Source organism: Miniopterus schreibersii (genome assembly GCF_964146895.1).
Source record: "Miniopterus schreibersii genome assembly, chromosome: 1".
Lineage (NCBI taxonomy): Eukaryota > Metazoa > Chordata > Mammalia > Chiroptera > Miniopteridae > Miniopterus > Miniopterus schreibersii.
Window position 1 is genome coordinate 144,151,505 of NC_138101.1, and position 18,877 is coordinate 144,170,381.

At 48.5% G+C, this 18,877-nt stretch overlaps 1 protein-coding gene across 2 annotated transcripts in view; it reads right to left on the bottom strand.

Moving 5' to 3' along the window:
- PLA2G4E (phospholipase A2 group IVE) overlaps window positions 1-18,877 on the bottom strand; it is a gene marked incomplete at both ends in the record, with an annotated part of 58,993 nt that overhangs the window by 25,641 nt on the left and 14,475 nt on the right. The window contains 2 exons of one of the 2 annotated variants that reach the window (XM_081153744.1): window positions 2,047-2,119; window positions 7,837-7,932. In XM_081153744.1, coding sequence (XP_081009870.1) covers window positions 2,047-2,119; window positions 7,837-7,932 — 169 coding nt within the window. Of the gene's footprint in view, window positions 1-2,046; window positions 2,120-7,836; window positions 7,933-18,877 lie in introns of those variants that run through there. The other variant, XM_081153743.1, reaches the window with a different exon arrangement.

The window sequence follows — 18,877 nt, forward strand, 5'->3', positions numbered from 1 at the left end:
CTCACCAGACAAGGCAGCAAGAGCCCAGCCTGTGACAACTGCGGAGACAAGATACAAAGTGACCGGACTGGCACCCCCAAACACCATGCATGCCCCTAACCCGATTTCTCAAGGGAAAGGAAAAAAACTAAACAACGAGGGGTGCTCAAAGGGGACTAAGTACCCTCAAAAGGCAGTCTGGGTGCCAAGGCTCATGTGGGGAAGGGGGAAGTGATGGAGCCAAACTTCAGCCCATTTCTCTGGCTGTCTGCGCCTCCATCCCACTACCTCTGGTGAGGGGTGTGGCAGGGAGAAGACAGAAAGGCCAGGCAGGGCTGGGACAGACATACCTGGGGAGGAGTGGATGCTGCCTAGAACTGCTCCTGCTGGAATGGGCTCTGGGCACTCCTTGGTGATCCAGGGGACTTGGTTTGAATCTTGCCTGATCCCTTTGCTTTCTCTATGGCTTCCTCCCTTCTCCACCCTCTACATTCTTCCCTGCACTACAGCTTCCCAGCAAGTGTCTCAGCCGCTCCCCACCTGTGCTCCTGCATAATCTGCATAGGATCCCTGGGGAGGTCATACAGTCCCTTCCTCGAGAACTCTGGCACCCCATCACTTAGATCCGACCTCTCCCCTGCCTGCCTGCCTGGCTTCTTAGATCCAACCTCTCCCCTGCCTGCCTGCCTGCCTGCCTGCCTGGCTTCTTCTCCGTCTACCACTAGCGCCAGCCTCCTTCTCCTGGCTTGTTCCCTCTACTCCCCAGCTCTCCAGACCTGGGATTGAGCACTTTCACTAACCCTCATCTGCAAAATGGGCCTCACAGCACTAACCTCAGGTTGTTGGGAAGATCAAATGGTGTTTGGACGGCTGGCCCTAGCTGGCCCTCAGCAGGTGCGTGGGGATACACTCCTCTCTCTCCTTCAGGATGGTCCCTCCCCAGCCTGGGCTCCATGGGCCTCTGGATGCTCACAGCCTGCCCCTCTCAGACTCAGGCCCCCAGTGCAGCCTTCCTTAGCTACTCGCAGTTTTCAGTGTCCTTCTCTGAATTTTAATTCTGTACTGACAAGATTAGAATGTCATATTCTATGACTATCTATAACCACTTTTGGCAGAGATGTCTCCCCTTGTTAAAAAGTATACTCAATATCATGGCTCTGTGCATTCTCTGCCCCTCTGAGTTGAATCCCAAGGCAGTGGAAGTATAATGAAGCTTTGGGGAACCCTGGTGGCTGTTGGGCCATTCCAGTGAGTGGGGACACCCCCTCAGCAGTGGGGCCTTACCACTGAGCTTTCCCATCCTTGAGGGCCAAGCTTTCTCTCTGGATGGGGGAAGATGAGGAAAGCATAGGGAGGGGCTTTTGGTTCTCCTGGTCTCTTGAAATGTGACCCCAAAGCCAGGTATGGGGGGAGCATCCTGCCCACCCAGGTGCTATCTTTTCTTCCTGAAGCCAAAGACTGCCCTGGGCCCCCATGGCCTAGGTATGCTGCAGGGGCTGGGATGAAGGGAAAGTTAAGGCTGCAAGAAAACACTGTATAAACAGCCCTGGTGAGTCAAGCCACTCCATGAGGCTGAACTGCAGAACTGAGGGCTGTGGGGCTTCTGGCATGGTCCCTAGAACCCAATATGGGATCCAGTTCCTGAGAAGGAGCACTGGGACTAGGCCAGCAGCTGGCTCCATGATGTCTGAGGGCCTCTCCTTTCCTTCACCAAACAACCCCTAAACTCATGCAGAAGCAAGGATTGCCCATGTGGGAGAAGCTGGAGCTCCTGGAAATGGATACTAGGGAGAGGGCAGTGGGAGGAGAGAGTGAGGTGAACAGTGCCTTTGGACACAGGCAGATGCCAGGGCACCACGGTAGTGCCAAGGTTACAGCTAGTGGGAGGGGCCTGCAAATCAGTATAAACCCCAAAGTCTGAAATACAATCTGAATGTAAAACACACACACACACACGTGCGTGCACGCATACATACACACACACACCTGACCATTTCTTCAGCCAGGGCCTGTCTCCATCCAGGCCCCAGCAGAGAAGGAGGAGGGAAGGGAGAGGAAGATACTCACGCCTGTCAGCCTGCCGGACGTTTTTCATCCGAATGACCCTCACGGTTAGCAGGTAGCATGGAGATAGCCCCTCCTGTGGATTAAGAAGACAGTGGGCTTACTATCCAGGCAATGATGGCAGGTGGCCATGGCGGAGAGAGCAGCTCAAGCTGGCCACAGGCTCCCACTGCCTGGACTCAAGAACCTCCCCACAGTCAAGCCGCATTTCGGGGCCCTGAAGGACTTTCTGGTCTCCAGGGGACCCCAGGTACGAAGGTGAGGGGTTTCTTCCTAACCACACTCTGAGCCAGCACACTCTGGAAGAGGGACAGCTTCATGCCTGTTCATGACTTTCCTGTTTGAACCTCGGGATTTGAAGCCCTTTCCCTGAAAGTTTTACCCAGGCCTAGATGAGTCTTTTTTCTAGTTCATTCCCAGCCCATGCCCACGGCAGATGCCACTGGAATCCTCCAACTCACCAAATGACAGTATTTATAGAGGCCTCTGAACTAGAACCTTTACACACCACGAAGTCCACTCTATGTTGCTAAAATCACCTTACATCTTTTTAAGAGGATGCGATTCTTCTCTTTTTAAAATAATATTGGGGTTTGGGAAAAACAAAAGTATGAAGAAAGAGAGTCCCCGTAATCTTACCACTAAAAAATGATCATTATCATTAAAAATTTTTTAAAAATTTAAAAAATATACCTTTGTTGATTTCAGAGAGAGGAAGGGAAAGGGAGAGACAGAAATATCAATGTTGAGAGAGTCATTGATCAGCTGCCTCCTGCAGGCTCCCCACTGGGGATCAAGCCCGCAACCCGGGCATGTGCCCTGACTGGGAATCGAACCATGATCCCCTGGATCCTAGGCCAAGGCTCAACCACTGAGCCATGGCCAGCCGGGCTAAAAATTTTTTTTAATATTATAACTATTTTATTTTCAACTCAGACTGTCCAAGGATATCTCGTCAGCCTTGGCTATTATCAGAGATGATAATATTTGTAATAGCAGCATCTATTGAATATTTACTATTTGTCAGACACTTTTCTTCATTTCTAATCCTCATCAGACCTTTGTAATAGAGATGTTGACATATTTTTTTTAAAAACTGAGATATAACTGACATATAACACTGTACTAGTTTTAGGTGTATAACATAATGATTTGATATATAGATAGATATCTATATATTACAATACGATCACCACAATAAGTTCAATTAACATCCATGACCACACATAGTTACAATATTTTTTACTTGTCATGAGAACTGTTACCATTTTGATGCCGGTTCTTCCATCCTCTTCTGGGGCTTAATTCTAGCCAGCAACAATAGAATGATGACTGGGAAGGCTGTTGCTTAGATATGTAAGCAGGTAGATATATAAGTCAATCTTAGGGTCTCTTCTTCCTCTCTCCCCAACAGCTGCCTCCAAGTTAGAATAAAAGCCAATCTGACAGTCATCTATAGTTTAAGGATTCCTTTGGTGAGATTAACTCTGAAATATTGAAAATCTTCATAGTCAATAACTTGCTCTAACAGGATTCTGTTTTGAGCTTTGTAACTCGGGCCAAAGGCCACACAGACTACTTCTCTTCTGGTTTTAGAAATATGGCTGTGGCCTCCGGCCAGACCCGCTCTGGGTGCAGTGGGTTCCTTACTTCTCACTTGCACCTGGGCAGAGTGGTATCATAGTCTGATCTGGTGAGGAAGGAGGAGTCAGCTTTCACCCAGGAGAGTAGTTCTGGCAAAGCCTGTTCCCACTGGACCACTTTCTCAGAGGGCAACTAGAGGCCTCCAAGTGGGGAGCCACCCAAGACTTCAGCCAGGCAGGGGTCAGTCCTCAGGGACATTTCATAGTGTCAAAGGGCTCTGAACTCACAGCCCTGGTCCTCTCGGCCATCACTACCCTTCTCCTGACTCCAGGAGGGGCTGCCCTTGGCCCTGCCCAGCTCTCTTGTGTCTTCTCTGGAAGGAAGCGAGCTTTTGCAGTTTCCCAGAGGACATCACCTGAGGTCTCCCTGCCTTCCAGGAAGAGATCCCTATTGCCATCTACCCTGACAGCTTCCAATGATGCTGACCATTCCTTTCTACTCTAACTCAGCAACAATAACATCAGCGACCACCCTCTGAGTGTCTGACATCTGTTAAGTGTTGTGTATGTAATGTCTACATTTTGTCTTGCTCAAACCCTACACACCCCATGAAGCAGTTATTATTAGCTTCACTGCACAAATGGAGAATCTGAGCTTAAGTCTGGACTTCAGGCCCTTGCCTAGAATCAGAGGAGCCCAAGTTTGAATCCAGTTCCAATTCTCATAACCACAAGTATCCTGCCACCTCACCTGAAAGTGGCCCTTGGCAAACACGAAGACAGGTGCTACTTGCCTTCATCTCCTCTTCCTTCGTCTTTTGCTCTTTTTTTTTTTTTTTAATCCTCACCTGAGGATATTTTTTCCATTGCTTTTCAGAGAGAGTGGAGGGGAGAGAGAGAGGAGAGAGAAAGGAGAGAGAGAGACACAGGTGTGAGAGAGGCACACCGATGGGTTGCCTCTCGCTTGCGCACCAGGGCCAGGGATCGAGCCTGTAACAGAGGCACGTGCACTTGGCTGGAATCGAACCCGGGATCCTTCAGTCTGCAGGCCAATGCTCTAGCCACTGAGCAAACCCAAACATCTCCGAACATGGAGAGAGTACAGAGGGCCAAGGGAGGAAGGCAGAAGGAACAGGGGACTCAGGTCTTGGGCCCAGATGATTCCAAGAATCAGGACTATGAAAAATGACCTTCTTGGCTTAAAATGAGTATTTTGCTCCTGATGTAATTATGCTCTAGTGGTGCTAGAGATAAGCGAAAATTCATGGACCCAGAGGTAATTGACACACAGGAGAAAGATGTGAAAGAACAAAACACAGTGTCTGTGACTCTGTAGATGGGAACCAGAAACCAGTGAGATTAAGAAACCAAGTGTAGCCTGGCCGGGCGTGGCTCAGCGGTTGAGCGTCGACCTAGGATCCAGGCAATCGGGGTTCGATTCCTGGTCGGGGCACATGCCTGGGTTGCGGGCTCAATCCCCAGTGGGGGGCCTGTTGGAGGCAGCCGATCAATGACTCTCTCATCATTGATGTTTCTGTCTCTCTCCCTCTCCTTTCCTCTCTCTGAAATCAATAAAGACATATTAAAAAAACACACAAAAAAACAAGTGTATGGGTAGCTTATGGTATGCTAAGGGTAAGCACTTCAGGGACTTGGACAAGCCCATCCCTAGGACAGGATGCCCTGGCTGGCTATCAGGGTGAAAGTTTAAATACCTAAGGACAGGCATGGCCAGGCACTGTGCCAGCTGGGCTGCAGCCCTGGAGCAGGGACAGGCATGAATCCTGTGGTTTATGGGGTGTTGGAGGGTCCTGGGGGGAGGACTCGGGAGCACTCAGTGGTGGAACACCAGGCAGGGACTCTGGCAAACAGTACAGAGGTGAGTTTAAGACACATTAGCAACTGTGTGGGGAGGACGACCGGGGAGGAGTTTTCTGGGACAACATTTCTCAGGCTGCTGGCACATTGCTCTGGCTTCCTCCCTGGCCTTGGTCCTTGGGGCTGATCTCGCCAGGCCTTCATCTCCCTCCAGACCGCCTCAGGACAGGGGGCATTTGTTGGCTCATATGGAAAAGATGTAGCCCCCTGACTCTCAGGAGTGGCTATTATGCCCACTCTAATATTACCCCTTCCCACCCCGTCACTTTATAGATGGCCCTTTGGCCGGAGGCTGGAGAACACAATGCATTACCCTCCTCTAGTGTGCCAGGTCCTGACTCCAGGTCCTGCAGATGGGTGTACTGCATCTGTTCTCATCCAGCCCTGCAACCCTGCTCTGAAGAAGGTGCTGTTGTGCTGGCTTTGCAGAGAAGACTGAGCTGAGAGAAACTGCATCTCGCATAGGGTCATATGCCCCAGAAGTGACAGGACTAGGTATAGGTCTCCTTGACTGCAGGGCAGCACAATTTCCAGCCACTTGGAAGCTGGCCTTCACCATGAATGAACCAAACCAGCCTTAGGCTAGTTCTTAGCAGAGGCAGGAGTAAAACCCTCAACTCCTAATTCGAGACTCTCCTTACACTCCAAGAATCTAGCTACCACTACGAATTAGTCAGATGAATATTTAGTCACAGATATTCACTCAGGGCCAGGCTCCCAGGTAAGGATGGGAGTAGGGAGAAGGCTCTGACAACTATGTGTCAGGAGTGGTGGGTCTGACGCCCACCCTAAGGTCAGGTGTACCCTCACCAAACTAGCCCACAAGGTCTGGGTGCTAAAGAGGGGAAGACAGGAGCCTGTGGGAACTCCTCTCCCCAGGGCTGCTCAGGGCAGGTCCAGCTGGTGATGCCATCTCCTCCTTCCCAGAGAGCTGGGTGGATCCAACAGTTCCTTTCGACACCTGTGTCAGAGCTCAGACCAGCCTAGTGATAGCTTCCAGGATGCACAGGCCCTTCCTAAAAGGAGACCATTGAGGTGGAGACCCTGTGGGACCTCAGAACATTTCCCAGCTAATCTGAGCAACATCCCAGACCAGGGGTCACCTGCAAGGAGCCACTATGGCTGTTTTCCTTTTTACTATCCAGGCTAGGTGAGGGGTCAGGGCAAAAAGTCCCAACTCTGAGTCATGGACCCTCCAGGACCTGAGAGGAACAGGCGCAGTTCTCAGTTGCTTCACTCCCCACTTTGAGGTAAGCTCTGTCCCTCCTGTGGAGGGACTCCACAGCCCAGCCCATGCTCTTGGAAGCTCAGTAACACTAGAGAGGGAAAAGCAAGAGTTGACCACCTCCTCCATGAAGCCTTCTCAGATCCACTCTTTCCCTTCCCAGCTAGCATCCTTTTTTCATCTTCTGTACTCTCTAGTCAGTTATTAGCTCTGTAAATCATAAATGTTTACAAATGCGAAGGCCTTATATTGGCCTTCCTAGGATACCTGTGAGGGGTATTTAGCTGCTAACTAAAGTTTCCCCAAGGGCTGTGGGGAAACATGGGTACACCCCTGAAGGCCATGTCTATTCTGGCCAGGACAGCAGGGCACCGGCACCATGCAGCACTGAGCTCCCCTCCTGGGCTCCTTGGAGACTGAGCAGGGTCTCCATCTCCCACTCCAAAGGACAAGACACTTTCAGGCATCACACATCTCATTCAGTGACTTAGCGTGGGCTGGAGGAAGGTAATGAGAAATAAGTTGCTGCTGACAGTCCTTGGCATGGCGTGCCTATAGCAAATTAGAAGAGTGAGATAAGATAGGAAAGCCAAGGCAGGACTGGTGCAGAGCCGTGGCAATCTGACCATAAACCTTGGTCCTCCTGCCATCCTGAGAGAAGTTGGAGATACCCACGAGTCTTAACCACAGGCCCAGGTGGGAGGCTCCTTGGTCAATGGTGACAGGTTAGCAATGTTGCCCATCCTCACTAGACATCACACCACATGCTCACATAGCATGGCAGTTTAGGATGTCCACAGGGTAAATACCTGCTCGCTGCTGGGATAGGCCAAATACGGACCCACTCCCGGCAGTGCTGAGCACTGTCTACCTGGCTGCTGGCCTGGTCCAGGATGGCCCTGAGCCACTCCGTGGCATCTTGTCAAGCCCGTGGGTACCCACAGCCAGGGCAACCACAAAGCCCTAGCCCCAACTGGGCCGAACACGTCTCCAGGTACCAGGTGGGAGCTGCCCCAGCAGAGGTGCTTCAGGTCTCTGGAGTCCACAGTGCCCCCAGTCTCCTTGCCCTCAGCTTCTGGCCCTACCCACCCAGCATTGCTTCCTTACCTCCAAGGCACAGGTGGCTAAGGGTCTGCCATCTTCTGCTTGGCATGGGTCTGGCAGGTAGTGGGGGACCCAGGCGGGCATCTGCCTCTGTAGCATTGTGGCGGCTCTCCAGCTGGGTGGTGAGACTGGGAATTTATACTCTGACTCAGAGCTCCACCCTCTGGATGCCTCTTAGCATTGGCCAGGATTGCTGGGGGAGGGATTAAGGTGGGTAAGCAGATAGGTAGCCCAGAGTAGGCCTCTTAGTATCAAGGGACCCTCAGGTCTTCAGATCTTGGAAATGCAGGGACCAGCAGGGGCTCTGGCCCTTGGGTCAACAGTCTGCTGCCCTTAGAAGCTCAAAATAACCAGCTGTGGGAACAGAGCGTGGCAAGAAGAGGATGCTGACTCTCACAATTTTCAGATAAGCCCTCACTCTTCAGCTAATCGAGGTCCTGGCTCTGGGATGCCCCTCTGGGGTGAGGGTGCCTGCCTTTTTAACTCTACTTAGTCCCATGGCTCAGAACCACAGGAGCTGTGGGCAGGGACCTTATAGGAGGCAGGGACTATGGCTAGGGCTCCTAAAGTTAGAGGGTAAAGAAAGAAAATAGTTGCCCAAATCCTTGTTGGAAAGAGTTGGTCAAGGGCAAGTGCCCCCAGCCCTTCCTGCTGGGAGGCCAGGTAGAGAGAGGGTGTGCCCAGCATATGCCGGGTCTCAAGGCAGCTTAGAGGATGCTCCTGCCCCACCCAACTGATCCCTATCTCTGGCCTGGTGGCTGGCTCACTAGGGGGCCTGGTGAGGTGGCTTCACCTGTTCGGCTGCCCAGCTGGGTATAGTGGGAGTTTCCTGCCTGAGCTATCGCCTGGGGCCCCACAACCGGCTTTTCTGGCCCACAGATTAAAGTACATTTATGAAACTGAGGGTGAAATCTGAACACAGGGCTGACTGGGCTCAAGCACAGGGATGGAACCTGGTTGATGGTATCTGAGGGACCTCTTCCTGTGCCAGGTAGAGGAAGCCCCCACCCTATCCCCTCTGTCTGCCAGGCCCTCCAGAGGGGAAATAGGGCCTTGGCTTGGACCCCATGCAGCCCGTGTCCTTCCTTACCCCTGACATCTATCCAACTGCCAAGGACAGATTCAGCACCCACACCCTTCCGTGGACTTTACTAAATTCAATTTAGTTTACACACTTAGTGAGTACCTACTGCATACACTGTAAGAGAGAAAATCCCAGGATTGAAGTTGTTGACAGCCCATCATGGGAGCCAAATGCTTCCAACCTCTCAGAGGCTCAGAGGTGGGAGTCTCCTGTGCTAACAGGGATATCCTAGGAGGATCAATGTAAATCCTTCACATTTGTAAACATCTGTGGTTTACGGAGCTAATAACTGACCAGAGAGCACAGAAGATGAAAAATGGATGTTAGCTGGGAAGGGAAAGAACGGGCCTGAAAAAGCTTCATGGAGGAGGTGGCATCTGAATTCGACTTTGGATAAGATTGCAGTAGCTAATGAGAGATGGGAAAGGCATAACAAGAGAAAGGAACAGCATGAGCAAGCATAGGGAGGCCAGAGGGCACGGCATGCTCAGGTATACAAGTGGTCTGGCGTCAGGGTACTGAGCTGTATGGGAGGAGATATGGGGGTGGGCGCAGGTAGAGAGTGGGACACAGTGGGTGGTGGAAGTTGGGCAGAGAGAGGGGAGACTTTGTGAAGGAACAAACCTGGAAAATACATTAGGGCCCAACAGTTGTGACCCTCAAAGACCATGCTTTAAATTCACTTATTCTCCAGGCAATGGAAAGCCATCAATAGTTTTTGAGCAGGAGAGTGACATGAGCAGAGTTGAACTTCTAGAAGGCAATGCTGACTGATGTGGTGGGCAACCCAACCCACAGCACATCAGTGTCCTAAAAGTGACAGGGTGAGGAGTATGGTGAGGTCCAGGGGACCTTCTCCCTGAGGACCCCACCTGTCTCCACATTCTCTCCACTCCCCAGCCCTTCCCCCATGAAATAAGCCTAGAGCAAGCCCCAAACTCCAGGGCATTCTTCAAACCCTGGACCTTGATCTTATTCTCACTGGAGGAGCCCAGCCACAAAATGTCACAGCCCACCGTGCTCCATCCACCCTAGGCAGTGCGTGGACAATCTAGCTCTCTGATCCTTGGATTTGCTTGGTGTGCACCAACTCCTCAAGAGCAGAGCCTCACTGTAGTTAAATGAAATCAAACTGGAGAGGAGGTGGGTGGAAGTTTCGCACCTTCTCCATAGCCTCTGACCCAGGTTGGAGCTGCTGCAATAGCAAGCTGAGTGGACATTCTACCAGCACGCACTTACTGAGTGCCTACTGTGTGCCGAGCTGGGTGCTGAAGGCTCAGGGCAGGTTTTGGAAAAAAACACGGAGAATTCGTGATCTCGTGAGGGGGGAAGGGGCTGAGCTTAGTGCTAAATTGTCCAGTGTGAACTCCAGTATGGGACAGGAGGGGGACAGAGAACTCCAGTGTGGAGACACTGGGAACTGGGCTGGAAAGGTAAGGAGTGGGAGGCAGAGAGACGTCGGCAGACCGAGCGAGGGATGCCTCATCCCCTTCTAATCCGGTGTGTCTCTAAATGAACATACAGTTTAAGCTAAACCCCTGTTCTTGGTACACACCTGATGCTCTCTCCCTGCCCCCAGAAGTCCTTCATGTGGAAACTGCAGCTGCCTCTGCACAAAGGGGCAGGGACTAAGCTCCTTTCACTCAGCACCCCTGTCCCTGAGGAGATGAGTCCCCGAGGCCTCTGCCTCTGGCTGTGTCTGGGGATTGTTCACTGGCTCCCATTGATGGGGCGGCCAGGACCTGCCTTTTGCCAACAGCCTCTTGGCCTCAGGTAACCCAGCATTGAAAAGTACATTCCTCTCAGAGCCTCATCTGCCATCACTCCCCTCTGAACCCAGCGAGGATGAGTTCTTTACCTTTCCTTCCTTCCCACTCTGTCTTTCAGTAACATCTTTCTCCCAGCTTCCTCTGCCTCTCACCAGTTCATCTCACACACACCGGGCTGGCTGGTCAGTGAATTCTGTGACCACCCCTTCAACCTGTTATTCCCCTTCTCAAAGGCATCCAATGCTTTTCCATTCTTGCCAACACATTCTGGATTCCAAAACCTTCCATAAACCAAGGAGAACCCAGAAACAGCCCTGTGTATATATCAAATTTCAGTCTATGATAAAGGAAGTATTTCAAATCAGTGGGGAAAGAATAGACTATCTATTATTGGAAAAACTAGCTTACCCTTGGAATAAAATAAAGTTAGATCCCAACTTCATACCTATACAAAAATAAATTCTACAGGTTAAATATCTAACTATTAAAATAACACTATAGAAGATTTAAAATAAAATATTAGAGAATATTTAGATAACATTGGGATGAGGAGGATCTTCCTAAACAAAGTACAAAACCTAGGAGCCAATCTGGAAAAGTATCGCCAGGTTTGCCGTAAACACAGTTCCACCTCCAAAACATGTCCCAGATTTCTTCCCCTTAAGAAATATCCACGGATAACAAAATCATCCTTAAAGGGTAACAGTAAAGAGGAGAGTCTTGCCCTAACAGACCCTTAGATCAACTACAGAAACCACACTAACACAAACAGTAGGTTGTTGATGCAAGAATAGGACCAATGAAACAAAATAGAGGGGTCAGAGACAGACCCTAATATTGAAGGGAACTTAGTATATAATAAAATTGGCACCACAGATCAATAGGAAAAGAGAAATCTGTTTAATAGATGACATGGTCTCCAGTGACTCACTATATAGAATAAAATAAAACAATCTCCCCACTTAACCCTATATAAAAAGATGGGCTATAAACAGATCAACACATGAAATGGGAAACTATAAAGTTAATAGAAGATGATGTAGGAGAATCTATTTGTGACCTGGGGGCAAGAAGGATTTCTTAAACAACATTTTGAAGCCATGAGCCATAAGGAAAAAAACTTCTAAATTTGATTACATAAGAATTAAGGATTTGTGTCAACTGAGAACACACAGAAAAAGTTAATACCTTGATAGCTGACAGAATGACAGAAGATACTCGCAATGCATTTGCAAATCACCAAAGGAGTAATATCTAGCATATACAAAGAATTCTTACAGATGCCACAAGAAAAAGATGGCCATGCCAACATACAAATGGACAAAAGATTTGAACCTGCAATTTATAGGCGGGGAAACCCGAAAAGCTAATAAGCTCTCAAGGAAATGCTTAAAATTACTGATACTCAGGGAAATTAAAATGACAATGAGATTATATTACAGCTATTAAATTGGAAAACACTTGAGAAAGTTGGATAATGGTTTCTTTTCTGTGGGGAGAGAATGGGAAAGAACAGTGGGTACAGGGAAATAACAACCAAGAAGGCAAGCCTGGGCCTCACTGTGACCGAGGGTGACACGGAGCCGTGTCCTCAGCCGGTGCACTCAGGTGAAATTGTCCCCCCTCCAGCTTTCTCCCAGCTTCGCTGCCACTGCTCGAGTCCAGGCCGTTATCTTCGCTCATCTCAACTCCTGCGCTAGCCTAGCTGGTAAGTGGAACCCCTGCTTCCACTTTTGCCTTCCTGTAAACCATTCTCCACAGAAGAGCACAAGTGATGTAGAAACATCAGCTGGACCGTGCGACTGCCTGGTGAAAACTCTCCCGTAGCTTCGGGCTGCCCTTGCTTGTTGCCATGGCTCTGAAAGGTCCTGTGTGGCCTGGCCCCTCACGTCTATTCTACCCTTTCCCTCACGCACAAGTTCCATAAGCTACACTGGCCCTCTATGTCCTGAACATGCCAAATTCCTTCCCACATCAGGGATTCTGCACTTGCCTGAAGTCCTTGACGTCCCCATATGCATGGCTGGCTCTTATGCATCTTGGCTCTGCTCAAATGTCATCTTCTCCAGCAGCCCTTCCCTGACCACCTCTGTGCTTCTGTACTCCTCTTGCTGTTCATTTAATTTAATTTGATTTAATGTACCATATCTTGAATAATCTTGCTCATTTAATCTTTCTTGCCTCTTTCCACCAGATCGTAACCCTTTTCAGGGCAGGGACATTGTTCGTATTGTTCATCAACTGGGAACACCTAACGCCCATCAGTAAGGGAATGGTTAGATTCTTCATGGCGCATTCACACACTGGATTATCTCACAGATATTAACAGGAATGAAATGGCCAACGCTTACTGAAAGTTTACAAAGTGACAGGGGCTATTCTACATATTTTATATTACCTGTGAAGTAGATACTGATTTCTCATTTTAAAGAAGAATTGAGGCATGGAGAGGATAAGTAACTTGCTCAGTGTCGCCATAGTAAGTGACAGGGCTGGGAGGAAAGCCAGTCTGACCCCAGAACTTCGGGTATAACCACAATACACTCAGCCTCTCAGTATATGTTACTGTCCTGGAAAACTGGGATTTTCCATTATGTTTTTTAAAAGCTTCTTTATGCTCCTATGTTACTTGATAAATAAAGATAAATTTCCTGAAACAAATATCAAGTTTCACAGCATAAAAGAAAATAAACACCACTCTCCAAATAATGGGAGATAAAAATCAACCATTGAAGTTAATATGCTGAGATGCCTCAGAACCTCTGGTCAACAAACTAGACCTGACTATTTGATGGTGACAAGATACAAAAGAGAGAGAGAGAGAGAACAAGAAAGGACTTTTATCCCAATGTAGGTCATATTAATATTAATATTCTTAGTGTTATCGATGGATCTGGCTCACATATATTTTCTGTCCTTCATTATATTTATAACAAGATGTTAAGGCCTGGCTCAGTGCTCAGCTTAAACTTGTGGCCTCTGGTTTCAACTAGATGGTAGGTTTTATTTTTCAGTCTCTGCCCCTCTCTCATAGCAAGACTGCCTGGAGCCTTTTGTTTTTCGTTGCTTTTTAAAAATTTTATTGTTTATTTGTTTGTTTTAAATATGTTTTTATTGACTTCAGGGAGAGGAAGGGAGAGGGGGAGAGAGAGAGATAGAAACATCAATGATGAGAGTCATTGATCGGCTGCCTCCTACACTCCCCTTAATGGGGATTGAGCCAGGGCGTGTGCCGTGACCGGGAATCGAACAGCGATCTCCTGGTTCATGGGTCGATGCTCAACCACTGAGCCACACGAGCCAGGTGCCTGGAGCATTTTATACACTGCATTTACACTGTCACTTGTCACCTCTGTGAGGATGGCATTGTCATTGTCTCAAACCTGATTGAACATGGTATAGTTGATTAAGGGTCTGGACTTTGTAGTTTCATAGACCTGGATTTGAACACTGGTTCTGCTACATATTAGCTGCATAAACTTGGGTAAACTTATCCCTCTAAGCCTGAGTTTCTCCACCTGTAAAATGGGAAGCATAACAGTTCCTACCTCATAGGGTGGTTGTGAAGACTATATGAGAGAAAAGATCCTAACACATGGCCAGAACTTAATTAGTGATGGAGTCACTGTAAGAGGTATGATACACAGTATAGTAACATCAGAGACACAAAGATGTCATCCTTGTCCAAGGAGCTCACCACCTAAGTTGAGACAGGATGGTCATTCAAACGATCTTAAGATGATTATGTCACATATGAGGAGAGGTGTGAAAACATGCTGCACAGAGAGCATGGCCACCCAGGGCTGAGAAGGTCAGATGAGGCTGCTGAGAGAGGAAGAACTTGAACTTGACCTTGAAGGAGGGCTAGGGATCTGATGAATGAAAAAGTAGAAAAGGGCACTTTTGTCAGATGAGTCAGCATGAGCAAAGGGATGAAGTCTGAGAAAGGAAATTAAAGGAAATCCCAGATAACAAGTGCAAGAATTATGTTCTTTTGTTGGCAGTGATGATTTATGGTAGGTTTCTGAGCACAGTGTTTATTTAAGAAAGAGAGCAAATTCCACTCCTACAGGTAATCAGCACTCCGTGGTTTCGGTTAGCTGGAACAGAGGCGTGCCTCCCTTCGTCAACCCCCTGTGGCTACTTCTGGCAAGCTGTGGCCTGCAAAAGGCCCCTGACAAATGTCTCTCTCTCTTCACCTATGAGGAATGGCTGCTGGGTCCTATCCAAATGGCCTGCAGGCTTCCAGGGCCTCCAGGGCCATGCAGACTCTGCCTCAGATTGACCAGCTGTCAGTCGCTCTGGGCTTGAGGGATTGGGACAGAGAAAGATAAATCAGCATGTCTGTGGTGGAGGAATTCAGAGCAGAGCCTGTGTCTGAGGGAAATGGTGGTGTCAGCGGGAGATGGGGAGAGGCAGGGTTGTAGGCTCCATTCATTTCTTCACTTTGTCTCCAGTCACCCGGGCCAGGCGAGAGCAGAGTCTGTTTGGGTCTGCCTAAATCTACACAGGCAAACACTGCCTTTCCCTCCGGCTACTTTACAGGAGCAGAAGGGCCTCTTGCTGGACTTGAGGCTGGATGTTGGCAGAGGCCTAGTTGGACAAAAGTCACCTGGCTATGTAGTCCACATGGCGCCAAGTGCCAGCCCCAGATAACATTGCTAAATGGCAGCAGCTGAGTTTACATTGGGGAACACTCACGGAGTGCTCATGAGGTCCGAACACTGGGCTCTGATTCTGGAGAAATTGATTCTGAACAGAGACCTCTTCCAAGTAAGGGACTCTTGGGTTAGAAAATATCTTCTCCTGAGAATCAAAGATTTACCAAGGAGTTAAAAAAGAAAACAATGAAATGTACACATCTTTAACTTATGCAGTTTCATTTTATGTTTTTGTCCTTGTAACCCCTACAGTCCTTTCCTCCCTCAAACTAGCCCTGGTCTCTGCTCCAAGGAAGGAGGCCAACTTTAAAATACAAAGAGAAACAGGAGTTAATCTTGGCTTCTGAATTTCTCTAGGCCTAGTTTTCCTGTAAATAATAGATATGGAAAAATACTTAGACAGTCACTTATCCTATTATTTGCCTCCACCTCCGCTATCCAACAGTAAAGATTTAATAGATCTCCTGGGGGATCCCTTATTGGAGAGTACGTGTGTCCTGCTTCCCACCTCAGGAAAATGCAGCCTCAGAGGTGCCCTTTGCCCACCAGAGAGTAGAGGAAGAGGCCTGGGCAGACTCATGACTCATGGAAACTCTCCAAGGCTGCTTGAGGGGTCCTGGAAGTTGAGAGCAGTGGGCATGCAAAGGATAGTGAGGCTGTGTGAGCCAACAGTGAGAGTGTTCGGCTGAGGTTGCTGAAGGCTGAGAGGTCCCAGCTCAGGTAACGCCACATGAAGGGTGTTGGCGGACAGCCCAATAGGATGATTTGCACTTTTGGTAAACTGATCACTTGGTGAATTGACTTCTACTTTTTTACTTCAAAAATCAAATCTATTGAGCCCTGGCTCAATAGATGGCTCAGTTGGTTGGAGGTCTTCCTGTGCACCTGAAAATGGAAAGTTTCAGGTTCGATTCCTGGTCAGCGCACATACCCAGGTTGTGGTCCACTCCCTGGTCGATGCTTCTCTCTCACATCGATGTTTCCCTCTCTCTCTCTCCCTTCCTCCCTCTCTAAAATCAACTTTAAAAAAGCAATTTTATTGAGGTATAATTTAATATAATAAAATGCACCTACTTGATGAGTTTTGACAAATATATAAAACTGTGCAACAACTACCACAATAAAGACATAGATTATTTCTGTCATCTCTAAAAGTTGCCTCATAGCCCTTTGTGGCCAATCCTTCCCCTTTCCCTGGGCCCCAGGGAACCACTGATCTGCTGCCTGATCTGATAGGTTAGAAGTGTCTTTTCTAGGGTTTCATGTAAATGAAATCATAGTGTTCAGTCTTTTGTGGCTGACTTCTTTTGTTTAATGTAAGGTTTTTGAGATTTATCCATGTTGTTTTAGGTTCATTCTTTTTCACTGTTGTGTAGTATTCCATTGTAAAAATATTACAGTTTATTAATCAGTTGAAGGATAAAGCTGTTTCTAATTTTTAGTAATTAGGAATAAAGTTGCTATAAACATTCAAACATTTTACATTTTCATGTAAATATAAGTTTTCATTTCTCTTGGATAAATACCTATAAGTAGAGTGGCTAGCTAGGTCTGACTGATTTTTACAAAGTCACTCAGAGCTGAGAGTGATGTCATACTGGGGCTCATCTGGCAATCCCAGTCCCCTGGACAGAGGCTTTGTCCTTGACAAGTCTCCACTCTTCTTCCTTTCTCTCATTTTCTTTTCTTCCTCTCCCTTCATCCTACTTTCTCCTGTTGGCTTCCCTTTTGCCTTCCCATCCCGCAGGCCTCTCCTGATGAGCTTAGGGAATCCACAGGGCAGATGGGGGCGGGGGACTGAGCTCCTGGCTTCTCCCACAGAGGGATAGTAGTAAGGAAGCTCTTACTGTTCTTGGTCCAAGACTGGCTGACCAGGCACCCCCATCAAACTCTACCAGGCCTCCTGATAGCTCCTTAGCTGGGGTGCCTGGGGGGAATCCCAGACTCTACAGGGAGAGGACTAGGGAGGTCTTCTAGCAAGTTCAGCTCCCAATGCCATTGTTTCAAGAACTGTATCTAATGGTTCTAGTCTATCCCATTTACTGGTGCTCTGTCTTTTGACTAAATTTGGTTCTATGCCCAGCCAGGCATGGCTCAGCTGTTGAGCATCGACCTAGGATCCAGTCGATCGGGGTTCGATTCCCGGTCAGGGCACATGCCCGGGTTGTGGGCTGCAGCCAATCAATGACTCTCTCATCATTGATGTTTCCATATCTCTCTCCCTCTCCTTTCCTCTCTCTGAAATCAATAAAGATATATTAAAAATAAGTAAGTAAATAAATAAATAAATAAATTTGGTTCTAGCCAAGTTCTAACAGAGGAACATAGTTCTCCACTGGTTCTATCTAATTCAAGCTCCCAAGCTAAGGTTCTGCGGGTCCCTCCTGAGAGCCCCTCCCCACCACTTGTAGGGCAGGGGAGATGGGAACAGGGCAGTGTTGGCCTGGGATGGCTGATGAATAGGAGATGCCTTCACATCAAGTTCTAGGTTTGACAGGGACCAACGGAGTTGAGGAATGCCCTGACTCATTGTTGGTTTCAAGGTCACCAACCATTCGTGTTCAGAAAACTGCTGTGGAGTGGTGGGCAGAGCACTGGACTGGAAGCCAGGATCCGTGGGCTCCAGTCCTAACTCTGCCATATGATATAAAACAAATGGCTCCCCTGTCTGGGCCTCCTCACTTCCCTCTTCTGTAAAATGGGAGGTTGGGCCAGGTCAGTACAACAGGAGTAGGGCCTGGCCTCTGCCTCCTTTTATCATGTGAGGTGAGTCTGACATGGCCACAGAGAGACTACGGACCCAGGTGGCCTCAGAGTCCCTTCCTGCTGCTGGCTCCCGGGGTCTGGCCTGCCCTGCGGCCCACAGAGGCCGCACCATGCTTGCGCATCAGCTCAGAATGAGAACAGATAGAGGACTCTCAGGGCCCTTCTGTGTAAGAGACGACATGCCAAACTGTAAGCACAGGATGCTTGGTGCCAGAAAGGAGAAATGACTAAGAATATGGTTGGGACAGAGCTAAAAGTGGCTAAAATAAGCTGGTGTTTGGCGAGGGGAGTGGGAAATCTTATAAGGGGCACATTGAGGGGGGTGCAAACAGAGCTTATGGCCTGTCCTCAGCAAGATCCAGGCTTGGGGACTCCTCTTAACCTCCCACCCCCACACTGTGTGTGTTTGTGTGTGTATGAGTGTGAGAGTGTGTGTTATATGTGTGCGAGTGGGTGATTTGTGAGAGTGTGTGAAACTGTGTGTGGTATGTGTGTATTATATGAGCACATGTGTGTGAGAGTTTTGTGTATGTGTGTGTGTATTTTGTGTGTGTATGTGTGTATGTTGTGTGTGTGTATGTGGGAGCTTGTGAGTGTTTGTTTTGTGTGTATGTGAGAGTGTGTGTGTGTTTTATGTGTGTATGTGTGTGTGGTGTGAGTGTATGTGAGAGTGTGTGAGTGTGTGAGTCTGTAAGTATATGTGAGAGTGTGTGCTGTGTGGTGTGTGTGTGAGTGCTTTGTTGTGTGTGTGTGTGCTGTGTGTA